This window comes from Pristis pectinata, chromosome 9 (genome assembly GCF_009764475.1).
Source record: "Pristis pectinata isolate sPriPec2 chromosome 9, sPriPec2.1.pri, whole genome shotgun sequence".
Classification (NCBI taxonomy): domain Eukaryota; kingdom Metazoa; phylum Chordata; class Chondrichthyes; order Rhinopristiformes; family Pristidae; genus Pristis; species Pristis pectinata.
The window spans coordinates 50,131,287-50,147,387 of record NC_067413.1 but is presented as its reverse complement, the minus strand read 5'-3'; the positions used below and the strand labels follow the sequence as shown (position 1 = coordinate 50,147,387).

The following is a 16,101-nucleotide window of genomic DNA, read 5'->3' as shown; positions in this document are numbered from 1 at the left end:
AGTCCATAATACTGTATATTGTCTCCTAGATATTTTAAACCAGGAAACTGAAAGCTGTTCTTTAAAATATGGACTACTAATGCACCATACAAAAGGCACCCAACTGGACACCAAAATGGCTTATACATTTAATCAAAAACAGTGGAGAAGTTGTTCAAATATCAGCCTGAAGGCTGTTGATGAGATGAAGTGTATTTTAGTTTAATGATTTCATTGAACGCAGCTGCTATTGTGATAGATTCTTAAAGACTATTTTGAAGTTTGCTGCAGATGGTGACTGAGAATATTTATACTTTTACATGTCAAAACTAAGATATATTAAACCATTTTGATTGGAAACATTACATTAAGTTAGGATTACTCAACAATCTGGATTTTTCCAGATGAGGGATTTTGGAGAGGGGAACTACTGTGTGTTAACTTTTCTTTCCTTTTTTTTCTCATCCTACCATTCTTTCTTCTCCCCTCTTCTGAAATTTTTGAGATTCTATGCATCTAAAGAGTGGATGCCTTCATTCTATGGAGTTCCCCGGTTTAATGTCCAGCAGTAGCAGCAGACAAGTATATTGGATAAATTTCATCCTGTGCCTATTGATAACTTCAAAAGGGACAGCTAAGTAGCAGGAAAGGGCTTCCAGACATAAACATTAGATGGCAAGAGGTTACTCTGTGAAACAAATCCTGGTTGGTCAAGGAATGGGGAAGGCCCGATGTTTCCTACAAGGAACAGAGAGGCAAACTTGCATCATCTGTTCCACAAGGAACCTTATAAAAAAAACCCTTACCTCACGAGACCAATTTACGACCCGGCTCCTGATCCCGGCAGGTTTTGAGGTGGGAAGCCATCACTGACTGTCCATCACAGATTTCATGTTAAAATTGAAAATCTCAATGGCATCATCAATGTGATATGTAAAAAAGACCCAGTCACCTTGGACCTGGGGGTCCAATTCCACTGCCTCTCACAAAAAGCTATGGGAACTCAGTGGGTCAGGCAGCATCTATGGAGGGAAATGGACAGTCTTGACCCGAAACGTCAACCATCCATTTCCCTCTAAAGGTGCTGCCTGACCCACTGAATCCTATAGCTTTTGGTGTGTTGCTCCAGATTACTAGCATCTGCAGTCTTTTGTGTCTCCATTTCACAGCCACTCAACTGGTTTCTTACAAGTAGGGGAATTAAAACCACCCCCATTATCTTTCTGCATGCCTGTATAGGTTTGTTGGAAAAGCGCAATAACTACTTGATATTTTTGATCTTCCTTCATCACATTTAAAAAATTGGGTTTGTATTAATTTTAGTTATACTGCATTCAGTACAAAGCAAAATTAGTGTGAGAGTCTGCTTCAGGTGATCTGAAAAAACTAAAGAGTATGGGATTCATCTGCTGCTATTATGGTGACGTTTGTAACAACAGGAGGTGGGAAGGTTGGAATCTACGTTAAAGGTATATTTACAGGACTGTTTGCAGGCTAGAAGAAGCACAAGAGTTTCCTCCAGGGCCAACAAAGAAAGTTCTTTTCAAATCTTGAGATTACTGACTTTTTCCCAATCTGAACTCTGACTTCCCCCACCATCACAATCTCCTCACAACCTTTGTAATCTCCCACTGACCTTCTCCCTAAGATATACTTCATATTCCACACTCTCTCTCAAACTCCAATCTCTTCTCTTCCACATGATATCCCCCTGACCTTTGTGAAGTCCCATAAATTGATATGTTTCTTTCCAGCCTCAGCAATCCACCCATTACCTCAATAATCTCTCCCGACCTCGACAATTACTGGATAATCTCCAATTCTCCTCCAATTCTTCTAATCTTTACTATATCCCTTCATCCACTTAAGCTTCAAAAAGTCCCTCTCCCCCTGACCGAATCTCCTCAGCCCTACCAGTGATCTCTCATTAACCTCCAATATCCTATTAAGCACCATCATAGCCCTCCCTTCATGACCCTATGATCTCCCACCTTCATCTGACTCCTACAATCAGTCACAAAACTACACAATCTCCTACCAACTTGCATGATATTCCTTTAAACCTTTTGGTTTCCCTTCACCTTTCACCCAAAATCACCGCTCTGTAACATCCTTCCATCCATCTCCACTGGCAAAATCCCAATGGCATTAATCAGTACATGAAAATTGTGCGTTATCCAGATTTTCAAACTAGAGCACTGCAACCAGTTGGTGATCATTTTCACTATTTTGCCAAAATAATCCTATAATCTTGATACCTTGACCTTTCTTCTTGGTTCTGTTGATTCCCAGCTTTCAAGCCGACTCTGTGACTTCCTTCTACTGTTGCAGGATTTATCATTGGCATAGATCTCTAATATTACATGTAGCAACTTTGCTCTTTTCCATTCCTGCTGAAAACTGGTTCAGTAAATGAAGCTGAGACATAAATGCTGGATTAAATGAATTGTCTTAGAGAAAGCACTCAGCAGATAGATACCTGTTATCATAAAAGCAAAACAAATATTATCCATAAACATGACTCTCGATTCACTTACCTAGTTAATTTTAATCGTATTTGTTTCAGCACAAAGACAAAGATGTTTACAGCAATTCTGCAATTTTGACAATATAATCTCAGCTCAAGTGCAGCTCATGTTGAGCAAAAAAAAACAATTTGAAGTGAGTATATAGTGATGTGAATCTACTGGTGCACAACAGACAGTATAGCAAGCTTTACAAATGGATTAGTGATAAAGTGTTCCCTCCAGCACTGGAACTGCACACTTGCATACCCATTAATTAGTTCCTTCCATTCTTTCATCACTGTACTCAGATCTTCCTTTTAATAGCATGTCATTGAATCCTTTTAAATCTATCACAAAGTATTCTTGCTGCATTTTTAAACACTTTTGTTTATTAGAAGACTCCAAAAGGGCATTTTCACCCTTTCATTCTGTTATTCTTATCTCTTTGTATTTTTATTTCTTCTTCTTAGTTCTGAATTAATGTTAACAGCAAATCTAAATAATTCTTGTAATATTTCTCAGTTATTGTAAGTTTAAAATGAATACATTGTATCTCAACATGGCCCTGTTTAAATGTTTCTCAGTTTTTATGTTATTGACTCTGGTTTGTTTGCTCACGGGCAGGTGCACTGAGGCATAATTCACTAATTTATTTCACATCAGAGTGCAAGGTCATTTGGCCCATTAAGTTTGTGCTTGCTCTCACAGCGTTCCCATTGGGCCCATTCCTCATTTATTTCCCTGCAATTTATACTGTCTCACATTTCCATCAACACCCTGATTCTCCTTCCATTCACCTATACTAGGGGTAATTTACAGTATGCAATTAATCCACAAGCATGTTTCTTTGGCATATTCAAAGAAACCAGAGGAGCCAGGGGAAACACCTGCTGTCAAAGGGAGAATGTGCAGACTCCATACAGACAGCACCAAAGTTCAGGATTGAACTGAGTCTCTTGAGCTGTGATGCAGAAACTCTATTTGCCAAATAACTGTGCCACACTTAAGAGAAATAATGAATGATAATAAATAGTTCTCATTAGAAAATTTAAAGAGCACAATACAATCAATTATAGCGATGGTTTTACCTTTTTTTTGTCTTCTGCTTTTCCTGTAACAAGATATGTTAAAATAGACAAGGCAAATGCTGAGAGGACAGTTTCAGCTTTGGAAGTAGCCTCACCTAATCTAATCTCTCAGTTGGGTTTGCTATAGAGTTATGGACAGAAAACCTACGAATCTGGGTGTCCCTGTCATCCTGTCGTGTTTAAACAGGTTTTAGTATTTTTTTCTGTAAGTTTCCCAGCTGACAGCCAGCAATATAAAGTTGCAAAAGAGAGTGAAGATTTGTTTACTGGGAACGGCTGCTGGATAGATTTTGGGGGTTATCTGATTGCACTGAATGACACAGAAGTAAGCTTACTGGGCCTGAAGCCTCACTTGGCTGACATCAGCTCAGCAAAGGCACTTACATTTTGGAACCTACTCTGTTTCCTGAAAACACCTCGGACAACATTAATTTAAAACTGTTAAAGCAAAGGTATGTGGCGTCCTTAAAGGCTTCCAATGACTTCCTGTAACTTCCAAGTGGTATCTGAACCTTTCCGCTTTTCCTGGGGTTAAAATTGCCGCGAATGAGAGGGGTATACAGAGAGCTGTGTCGAGATATAGAAATGTTTTAAATTAATTGCAACTATGAAACACTATGAAAATTATTAAGATATTCCATTCATATCAAAGCAGAGTTAACAATCAATAAATAAAAGGTTCAATGGATCATGGAGTTAGAAGCTATAGGGATAAAAGAAAGAAATTGCAGGGGAAATGATTCACATTGGTAGGGCAGACTTGGTTTTCCTCTGTACCTATCAATATTAGATGCATGTTTTATATTCGCTGAATATGGTTTCATTTTCAGGAGAACATCCTTTTAACCAAGGGAGATGGTTGGATAGTTGTTTATTAGGTTCCAAAAGGTAATTGTATTGAGAAAGCCACATAGTGGCCATGAATGGTGTAATCTAGACAAGTTAGTGAAGCTGTCCTCAGTGATATTAGCACGTTTCTCAATAAAGTCTGATTTTATTGTGCGTGTGGTTCTGCTTCAATAAGAAACCACATACTTGATCAAAACTTATTTGGATCAGACTAGTGGGTGATATCAACTTCTGCACCAATATAACCAGAATACTGGTTTTATTTCAACTTAACATAGCACAGTTTAAACATTTGGTTTGGTATACTTCATTCAATAGTAGTGCTTTAATTTACTCCAAAATTACAGTATATTTATTGAAAACTGTATAGTGAAGATGTGGAATCTGCTTACTTTAAATCCTAAAGAAAATGATTCCCATGATTCAGATCAGTCTAGGACATTTTTGGCTTTTCTCTGTGCCTTGCATTATTGAGTGCATGTGTTACATTCATTGGATACAATTTCACCCTCAAGGAAGCATACTTTTAACCACTGAGATGGTTGGATAAATGTTTACTAAATCAAACTTCAAAGGGCAATTATTAATGAGAAAACCACCTAGTGCATTAAACAGAATCTGCTTTTTACTTTAATTTCATTTCGACAACATTGGAATGTGTTAAATGTCAAATCATACACTTTTTATTGCATAAGTTCAGTGCAGGTAGCAGGCTCATATGGAAGTATTCTATTGCAGTATAGTAAAACACAATGACTGATGCATAAGGGCAGTTCAAAACAAAGAAGACCCAGTGCAATTCCCAAATAACAATAACATCAAAGAAGGCCCTTTGTTCTGTAATGTGTAACCATCACTGTCTTACTGCTATGTATTTCACCATGTGGTTGGTACAACCCTTCAACTCATAGTTTTGACCATGTAGATCTTTCAAAGCTATAATAACGAAACAGTTTTGAACAAGTAAAGAACGAAGATTGTTGTCTTCTCCATTCTACTTCTCACCTTGACATGATAAAAACTGGTAACCAGAACTCACCACCAATGCTATTATAAAAAGAAAATGAAGTTCTAAGATGAAGCAGGCCAACATAAAAGCAAACAGGTGTATTTTACTTTGCTACTATGACATGGAACAGGAACATTTCAAAGTAAGAGCATAATAAACAAATCAGGCACAGTCCAATCTGCCCCTGGAGCCTTTTCCAACATTCAGTAAGATCATGGCTCCTCCAACGACTTTATCATCACTTTCCCATTCTCTCCCCATTCCCCTTGACTCCTTTATGGTTCCAATGTCTATCACTCTTCAGCTTGAAGTATATATGCAATGCCTTTACTGCCATAGCTCCCCGTAAAAATGTTAAAATTCAAGACCATCTGAGAGAAGAATTTCTCCTCATCTCCATCATAAATGGCTGACCCATTATTCTGAAACTGTTCCCCATAGGGGAAACATCTCAGCATCCACCCTGTCAATACCCCTTCAAATCTTACATGTTTCAATAAGATTGGCCCTCATTCTTCTAAACTACAGTGAACATAGGCCCAACTTAGTCAACCTTCCTTCAATTGTCAATCCTTCATTCCAGAATTCAACCTATTGAACTTTATTTGCACTACCTCAAATATAAATGCATCTGTAAATATGGAAACCAAAACTCTATACAAGATTCCAACTGTGAGCTCACCAGCACACGGTAAAGGTGCATCCAAACTTTCCTACTTTATACTTCATTTCCTCTGTAATGAAGTCAATCGTCCATTAGCCTTCTAATTACCAGCTGTACCTGCACACCAACCTTGTGAGTTTCATGCACCAGGGTTCACAAATGCTTTTTACCACATTTTATAGCCTCACTTCATTTAGATAATTTTTTTCATTGTTCCTTCCAAAGTGGATAACCTCAAATTTTCCCACATTATATTCCTTTTTGCCAAGTTGTTGCCCATTCACTTAACTTATCTGCATTCCTTTGCAGGCTTTTTGTATCCTCCTCACACCTTGCTACCTACAACAAATTTGGCTATAATAAAGTCAGTTCTCTCAATCTTTTCATTAACATAGGTTGTAAATAGCTGAGGCTGTAGAACTGATCCTTGTGGTAACCCACGATTTACAGATTGCCAATCTAAAAATAACCCATTTATCCTGACTCGCTGCTTTTAGTTAGTTAGCCAATCACTTGTACATATCAGTGCATTACCCCCCAACCCCATGTGTGCTTATCTTTTGCATGGCATCTTTTTTTAGGAAACCAGTAACTGGCTGATGCATTCTTACAAAATTTATCTATCATTTAACAAAGGAAAAGCTACATAAACAGGTTAAAACTACCAATAAAAGAATGGGGAGGAGCAAAGTTATGATTCTATTAAAGCATTTGTATTAATACTGATCAGCATGATTTTAATTGCACAGGCATATTAAACCATAAATTGTGATTTTTTGTGTGAAGTAAATTAGTGAAGTAATGGACTGATGCATCATTGATATAAATTGGTAACTATCAGAAAAGTGGTAAAGATACAACTCATCATTGATAATCTGCATACCTAGGAAACCTTCATCATCTGAAATTTAAGTTATAAAAGAAGAAAATAATAACTTAATTTAAATACTCTTGTCTAATATTTATGGTGCAAGTACAATCAGGTTTGGCACAAAACAAGCTCTAGTAAATAGTTATAATAAAGATAATTTTATATTTTGTTTTATTGTATAATCATTTTAACATTATCCATTGCTTTCCATTTACTAAACAGGTTCAGTGTTTCTAAGCTGTACCTGAATATATTCATTAGAAGCTGAGGCTTGTATTTATACATCTCATCAATTTCTGGTTTGGATACTACAAGGAAAAATAATCAATACAGAAAAGAAGATAACAGGCTTGAGTACAATTGTGTTTCAATTCTCCTTTTTTGCATTCAAATATAAAGGCACAATATTTACCTAGAACATTTTCACCAACTGAATAGCGTCCAGGATCCCTTAGGGAAAGCTGTGGAGAAAGCACAATGGGCTAGTTTTGCCTTTGACTTGAATGGAAAATGAGAAACAGGACAAATGTATGATGGACAATTGATCCAATGTATTCAATTTAATTGCTCAAAGATAAAGTTACCCATGATGTGTTTTTATTCTATAGCCTCAGTGGCTACTTGGCAATAGAGAAACTGCTATTTTACATTGGAACATTCACAACTCATGCTCAGAATCTGATCACATGAAAAGGAACTTCAGAATGATGCTTGTGAATGCTGCTGGGTGCTGTCATTAGCATAGGACCAGATGATTTTATCTGCCAGGCTTCATGCTCATATGATTGGCATGGCTAGTATATCCTATCAGCAATGGATCACCAATTTTTCACTACTGTCAATAGTCACCTAGGACAGCATATTTACATGCGAATTCACCTCTTGAATGAAGATTGTTTTTACTGAATTTAAACACTCTGTTATGCCCACTATGAAGTTGTTGGATATTTCTGATAGCTAGAAGGATGGGGAAAGATTAACCCACATTCCCCTTCATCACCCTGGTGCTGATGTTACCAGAGGTCAGAGTCAGGAAGGAGAAAATGCTCAATGGTTTTACAGGTAGTCTGGAGAGAGGTGGGAATTGAAAGGACTTGCAGGAACATCACCCATGGACTAGGTTACTGGGCAAGAAGAGGTTCAGTGTCTTCAGAGGATCAGCTAAGCCCCATCCTTCATAATGCATTTTCCATGCACTTGATCACAGTCCTCCTCCTTCCCCCTTCACCGTTCAGTGTTATTATATCCTCAGCACACTGTACCTCTTTGGATTCTCGCTTCTAAACAATAGGCATGTGCTGGGTGCTCATTACACTGCACCCGCTGTTGGGCCCATTCTCACCTGGTACAGAACAAAAATCCTGCAGTTCCTACATGATTCCTCCTCAATTCACAATCAGGTCAAATACTACCTATTCAACACCACCTTGTTCTTTCAGTGTCCTGCTCCTGCACCTTTTCCACAGCTGCAGAAAATGCAATGCACAGAATTGCTTTTCCAGTGGCCGGTCAAACACTCTCCTTATTCTACAGGATAATGTAAGAGCCAACACCATGGGAAGAGACTAAGGAGGATCACCCAAGATCAAGCTTCCTGACTCACATGGATTATAAGCATAGTGGGGCATCAAGAGCTAGTGTTTTGGAGATGGCAAAATTGGTAGATTTTCTGGGAAGATAATTGCTTTAAATTAATTTTCAACCTGTATAGTCAAGAAGATCACGGGGGACTATGCAGTTTGTCATTATCATCCTGCCTCTTGTCTCACCTCTATATAACACCAAGAATCTTCTTCAGAAACTGCCAAAGAAGACCCTTAGGGAGAGCATATTCTCCACAGGAAGCACTGTGAGGTGTTCCATCCCTTCTAAACACCAGTGAAGAGACTGACACCCAGGGATTAGATAACCTGTGAACCTCACAGCACATGTCACCAGGGCAAAACACTGATGCCAATGACACCCATTTACTGGAAGTGGATGTGCTATCCCAGCTCTGCTGAATGGGTCAGAGTTGAAGACCTACAGAGCCCATTACATAGTAAAATATAAAGCACTGTAAGACCGATGACTTGGAGCATGGTCTCTAAGCGAATGGAAAGTTTGCTTCTAGCTTTTCCGAGTTACTATTAAATCTACACTGCAGCTGGGGCCTCAACAAAAATTTGTGTCACCTACCTTTGCAAGTTTCATGGTGCTGGATATGAATATTGCTCAGATTCTGGGCACAATCAACATCTAAGTCGGGAGAGGCCAGTAGAAGTGATGAGTAGAGAGGAGAAGTGATGATGTGAAGCTTTCTCCCATGGCCTGGTCATTATTTATCATTGACTAAAATAAGTGAAACGGATGATCTGATCATTCTCATTAACGTTTGCCACAATTTAGAGATTAGATTTCAGAAATGTTTCACTGGATGCAAAGCTTTTGGTGGGATCATGAAAGCTGAGAGATCTTTTATGCTTTCTGGAAAATGTCCACAGCATGCTACCACTTTACTTGAGGGAAGCCACTGCAACAGAATCAGATGAAATAGTAAATCGTTTTTTTTCAAAGAGATGGGGGATTAACGTTTATTGTTTAATGATTTAAACGAAACTCAGTTGGCTGTTCATTAAAAACCTTACTACTTCTGCATGTTGATTTGCAGTATGTTGTGTAGAGCACTTTCTGAGTCAGTAAATCATTGTTGTACAAATCAGCTTAATGGTTTCAATACAGATTAAATAAGCGGTGAGCAAGGATTCGTACAGCAGGGGTTGGTTTCAGGAAGTGGAATTGAGAAGCTCACTTACAGCTATGGCCTATTAATTTATCCCCTCCCATCTCTAGTTACAAGCCTTGTGACTGTTTTGCTTTCCTCTTCACCCTTGCCTTTGAAGAATGACACATAAGTTCAGGCTGGGAAATATGGCAGTGGACACCCATTGACACTGCAATGGACCATTAGCTATAAGATGTAAGATGCCTGAGGTGCCCTCTAATAGTCTGCAAGGTAAAGAAATACATGCATAATATTCTGGTGCAGCAAGGAATAAGTCTTCTTTATGAAGCTGAAGAATAGCAGCACATTCTTTTGACGCCAGTCAGCTCTTGCTTATCACCCTGCTGCATTCCCTCAACACATGAACTGGTACACCTCTATGTTGAAGACCACTTGCATGGAAGGACAGACAGTAGCAATGCCACTGAGTGCACTCTAAGTGGGAAAGAAGCAGGGTTGAGGGGAAAATGGAAGTTCTGCGGGGACTTCCATTCCAAATAAGGTAAGTAACTTTACTTCTAGCTAAGCTGTTGTGGTCCAGTTTAACAAAGGCTTTAACCCAACAATGTGGAAAGTTGCCATAAAAACAGGACAAAATTCTAGATGGTTCTATTTCAAGAGGACCATAAAAATAACAAGAACTGTTGGTGCATATGCACAAATCTTTGAAGGTAACAGAATATAAAAAACATAAATATTTAGCATATATAATTAGATACATAAACCACAAAAGCTAGGAAGTTAAGCTAAACTTGAAGAAACTCCTAGTTTGATCCCAGTTAAATATTTTATCCAAATCCAGGCATCACCGTTCAGAAAAGTTATGAAGGGTATAAAGGATAAACAGCTCCATGTATGACGGATTATAGTTATGTGAATCGAAATTGGGTTGTTCTTCTTAAAGCATCAATAATTGCCATTATGATTGATATGGGTGTTTAAACTTATGAATGGATTGGACAGAGAAAATATCTGAAAGCCTTGATAAACCAGAGGTACAGGTTGAATGCTGGTGACTCCCACATCCCAAATATAGATTAAAAACAAATCCAAAGTTAAAAATTCCTTCAATTGCAAACAGTTCACCAGTGCACATTGTTTTCAGACCTAACTACTGAATCCTGCAGTATGTGAAATCATTCCCAATAGTTTTCAGCAAGTAGGTTAGGTGAAAGTTAGGTTTTTGGATTTCTGACTTCAGTTCTATGTTGGGTCTCAATGTCAACACAAGACTACTTTACATTCCATTCTCTAGGCTTCTGCCAGCCTCAGTGACAGAGTTGCCAGCACTGTATTCCAATAATGAGGGAGAGTTTGTGGATGAGGGTTGTTATGGATGGGGTTTATGGGCAGGGTGGAAATGTACTTCATGGCATAACACAAGATTCAATGGGCCAAATGGTCTTCTATAACTGTTAGCACTCTGTGACATATTATTAAGTGAAAGAGGAAAAAGAAAATATACTATACAGTAGGATCTACCATTACCTGTTCCTGAAATCTGACGATATATTGAAAACACTGCAGCCCTCAGAATTCCCCAAAGCAGGACATAATTGCTCCATGTTCTTTCTCAGTAGCTGTTGTGGAATCCCTTAAGTTCATGTACATGTGCCTGTTCCTAACAAGATGAAGTACAGAGCAAGAGAGAGGGGAAGGAATGGTAATTCAAAGGACCATACACCCACCATGCCTATATCAGCTCTTCAAAAGAGCTCTTTGGAATTGAAATTAGTGGCAGTGGGAAACCCGTCTCCACCAGTATTGTGGACATTTGTAGTGACAGACCTGTGTCCACTAGTGTGGTATCCCTGGATATGGTCCGGGATCTAGACCCAAGTCTAGAAGTTCGAATTCAGCCAGACATGGTCCCTGACTCTCTTGATCCCTGACCTTAGATCCTATCAGTTCTCTGGTGCTGGGCGCAGCCCATTCCCTGAGTCAGAGCATTGTTTTGCCTGTGACCCAGGTCCTGACTGCTCCATGGTGCCAGGTCCAGTCACTCCCTGTGACTGCACACTAGGACCTTCCAGCCCGACTTATCTGCATCAGATCAGCCACGGGGACCCAGGCTGGCATTAGGTCAGCCCCAAAGACACAGCCTGGATTGGGAGGGTGATAGGTGATAGGGAGGAGTTGAGTCTTACCCCAGGGCTGTATTCACAGCCCCCTCCACAGTGGTCCTTCCAGTCACCACGCACTTCTAACTGTGCAATGGCTTCATCAGGTTAGGGGTTAAGGCTAGACTGGGAATTCCCTGCCACAAACCCACATCCTCTTTACTGGTTCCACTGACATCCCATGTCAACGTCAGACAGAGAAGCCAATTATCCTTTCCAATATAGGAGTGCTGCTCCATCCAGGATTAGGGCACTTCAGGTGTCTCAGCTGCCTGCAATGTTCATGTTGTCAAACTGGTGATGGATGAAAAGAAATGGACAAAGATCAGCTAAGATGACAAAGGAATTATTTTTCAGCCTTCATATTCTCGCATGCTGGTTAAAACTGTCCCTGTTGTTCCAGTTGTAAACACCAAATTTGTACAATAGTCACGATAGTTAGATCTGATCACCTGTAAAGCGAACACAGTGGCTTGTTGTGGAGGTCCCTTGGATGCCAATGTAGATGAACAATGTGATGGAGGCTACTCTTTAACTATTTGGGTAGTCAGTTAGTTGCTTTTATTTCATTGTTCTCTCTGACCAGCCTTAAACAAATTGTACAGTTCAGAGAATGTGCCCTCCGTCGTCTTCTTATCCACAGTCCCATGGTTGGAAAGCTCAGCACACCTCTGTACTGCTTTATACAGCTGGGATTGCAATGGATGGTACACCCTGAGTTCACTCAGCTGTGGTGAGAATAAAGGACGGAATATTTTATCACAAATGACCTGCAAGAAACAAATAAATATATTAGGTGAGCATTTTGGGTCCAGTCACCATAATGTCATTAGTTTCAAATTAATTAGGGATAAGGACAGGTTTGGTCCTTGAGTTGAGGTTCTAAATTGGACAGAGGCCAATTTTGTGGAAATGAGAAAGGATCTAGGAAGAGTGGATTGGGATAAGTTGTTTTCTGGCAAGGATGTGCTCAGTAAGTGGAAGGCCTTCAAAGGCGAAATTTTGAGAGTGCAGTCTGCATGTTCCTGCCAGGATTAAAGGCAAAGTTAAAAAGCATAGGGGACCTTGGTTTTCAAGGGATATTGGCGATCTGCTTAAGAAAAAGAGAGAGGTATATAGCAGGTATAGGCAACTAGGAACAAATGAGGTACTTGAAGAGTATAGGAAATGTAAGAAAATACTGAAAAAGGAAACCAGGAATGCAAAAAGAAGACATGAGGCTGCTTTGGCTGATAATGTGAAGGTAAACCCAAAGGGTTTCTACAAGTATATAAAGAGTAAAAGGATAGTAAGGGACAAAATTGGTCCCCTAGAAGATCAGAGTGGTCATCTATGTGTGGACCCTCAGGAAATGGGGAAGACCTTAAGCAGTTTTTTTGCATCAGTATTTACTCAGGAAACTGCCATAGTGGATATGGAAGGAAGGAAGACAAGCAGTAGTGTCATGGAACATATAGAGATTAAAGAGGAGGAGGTGCTTGCTGCCTTACAGTGAATAAAGGTAGATAAATCCCCCGGGCCTGATAAGATATTTCCTTGGACATTGAGAGAAACTAGTTTAGAAATTGCAGGGGCCCTGGCAGATATACTTAAAATGTCCTTAGCCATGGGTGGGGTGCCGGAGGACTGGAGGGTAGCTCATGTTGTTCCCTTGTTTAAAAAAGGATCTAAAAGTAAACCAGGTAATTACAGGCCAGTGACCCTGACATCAGTAGTGGGTAAATTATTGGAAAGCTGTTCAAAGAGATCAAATATACAAGTATTTGGACAGCCAAGAGTTGATTAAGGAAAGTCAGAATGGTTTTGTACGTGGTAGATCGTCTTTAACGAATCTTGTAGAATTTTTCGAGTAGGTTACCAAGAAAGTAGATGAAGGAGAATATGTTGTTGTTGTCTACATGGACTTTAGTAAGGCCTTTGACAAAGTCCCACATGGGAGGTTAGTTCATAAGGTTCAGTCACTAGGTATCCATGGAAAGGCTGTAAACTGGATTCGAAATTGGCTGTGTGGGAGAAGAGACTGAGAGTGGTAGTGGATGATTGTTTCTCAGACTGGAGGCCTGTGACTGGTGGTGTGCCTCAGGGATCTGTGCTGGGGCCATTGTCGTTTGTTGTCTATATCAATGATCTAGATGATAATGTGGTAAATTGGATCAGCAAGTTTGCTGATGACACTAAGATTGGAGGCATAGTGGACAGCAAGAAAGGCTTTCAAAGCTTGCAGAGGGATCTGAACCAACTGGAAGAATGGGCCAGAAAATGGCAGATGGAATTTAATGCAAACAAGTGTGAGGTGTTGCATTTTGGAAGGACAAATCAAAGGAGGACATACACAGTAAATGGTAGGGCACTGAGGAGTGCAGAGGAACAAAGGGATCTGGGAGTGCAGATATCATTAAGCCTAGCCAGCTCCTTGTAGAACAATCTACTCAGTCCCATTCATCTATTCTTTTCCTGTAGCCCTGCAAATTATTTTCCCTTAGATCTGTAGCCAGTACCTGCTGAAAGCCTTGACTGAGTCCATTTCTATTATCCTTACAGGCAGTGAGTTTCAGTTGATAACCACTCTTTGCATTAAAAAAAAACTTTTTCTTCACTCTTTCTCTCTCTCTTACCCATCACTTTTACATCTGCTTCTCCTGGTTTATCAATGATATGTTGAATGGGAACAATTGTTTTCTTCTATCCTTCCTATCCAAACCTAATATGATCTTGTTCACTTCTCTTAAATCTCCCTCATCCTTTTTTGCTCCAGGGAGAAAAACTTCAACTTCTCCAGATGAAATCCCTCATCCTTGACACTGTTTTACTAAATTACTTTTACTTTCCCTAAGACATTCTCTCTGGGCAAGTGATTGATGTGTCATTGGGGGAACACTTTGGGACCAGTGACAATAATTTTATTACTTTCAAGAGTGTTATGGAAAAAGATAGGGACTGGTCCTCAAGTTAAAGTTGTAAATTGGGGTAAGGCTAATGTTGATGGCATTAGACAGGAACTTGCAAAGGTTGATTGGGAGAGGGTGATAGTAGGTAAGGAGATATCTGGCAAGTGGGAGGCTTTTAAAAGTGAGATGGGGAGAGTTCAGGGCCAATATCTTCCTGTTAGAGTGAAGAGCAAAGCTGGCAAGATTAGGGAACCCTGGTTGACAAGTGATATTGAGGCTCAGGTCAGGAAAAGAAGGATTTGTCAGGTATAGGAAGCTGGGATCAAGCAAGTCCTTGAGGAGTGAAAAGGGTGTAAGAGTACGCTTAAGAAGGAAACCAGGAGGGAAATAGGGGGACGTGAGTTATCCCTGGCAGATAAGGTAATGGAGAATCCTAAACAATTCTTTAAGTATATTAAGGACGAAAGGCTGAGGAGAGAGTAGGCCCCCCTAAGGAACAGTGTGATAACTTATGTGTGGAACCATAGGATATGGGCAAGGTCTTAAATGAATACTTCTCATCCGTATTTACAGTGGAAGCTAGTGAGTTCAAGGAAGAGAACAGTGATATTCTGATGCATGTGGACATTATGAAGGAGGAAGCTTTGGTGGTCTTGAAAACACTTAAAGGTGGACCTAGGGACGTTGTCAGAAGCAAGAGAGGAGATTGCTGGGGGCATGGCAGAGATTTTTGTATCTTCGTTAGCAATGGGTAAGGCACTGAAAGACTGGAAGCTGGGTAATGTTGTGCCTTTACTTAAGAAAGACAATAACGACAAGCCAGGGAACTGAAGGCTGGTGAGCCTAACCTCAGTAGTGGGAAAGTTACTGGAAGGGATTCTGAGAGACAGAGTTTATTTGCATTTGGAAAAGCAGGGCTGATTAGAGATAGTCAGCATGGTTTTGTGGGAGATCGTTGTCTCACAAATTTGATTGAATCATTTAAGGAGGTGACCAAGAGGACTGACAAGGGCAGGGCAATAGATGTTATCTACATGAACTTTAGCAAGGTCTTTGACAAGGTCCCACGTGGTAGACTGGTCCAGAAGGTTAGAAAACATGGGATCTAGGGTGAGATTGCAAACTACATACAAAATTGGCTTGGTGTGTAGGGGGCACAGAGTGGTAGTGGAGGTTTGCTTTTCAGATTGGAGACCTGTAACAGTGGTGTGTGCACGAACCAGTGCTGGGTCCCTTATTAATGATTTGGAAGAGAATGTAGGTGGCAGGAATAGCAAGTTTGCAGATGACACCAAAATTAGTGGTATAGTGGACAATGAAGTAGGTTGTCTAAGATCATAGGTCAATTGGGAAAGTGGGCGA

General features: G+C 39.9%; 1 protein-coding gene across 4 annotated transcripts in view; it reads right to left on the bottom strand.

Annotated features, from left to right (window-relative positions):
• Positions 1–9,566: 9,566 nt before the first annotated feature.
• Positions 9,567–16,101, bottom strand: part of dipk1c (divergent protein kinase domain 1C) — a 29,993-nt gene continuing 23,458 nt past the window's right edge. For 2 of the 4 annotated variants that reach the window (XM_052023916.1, XM_052023918.1), the window contains exon 4: positions 9,567–12,621. In XM_052023916.1, the coding sequence (XP_051879876.1) occupies positions 12,418–12,621 (204 nt within the window). In that variant the 3' untranslated portion in view covers positions 9,567–12,417. The remainder of the gene's footprint in view (positions 12,622–16,101) is intronic. The other 2 variants (XR_007956950.1, XM_052023917.1) reach the window with 2 other exon arrangements.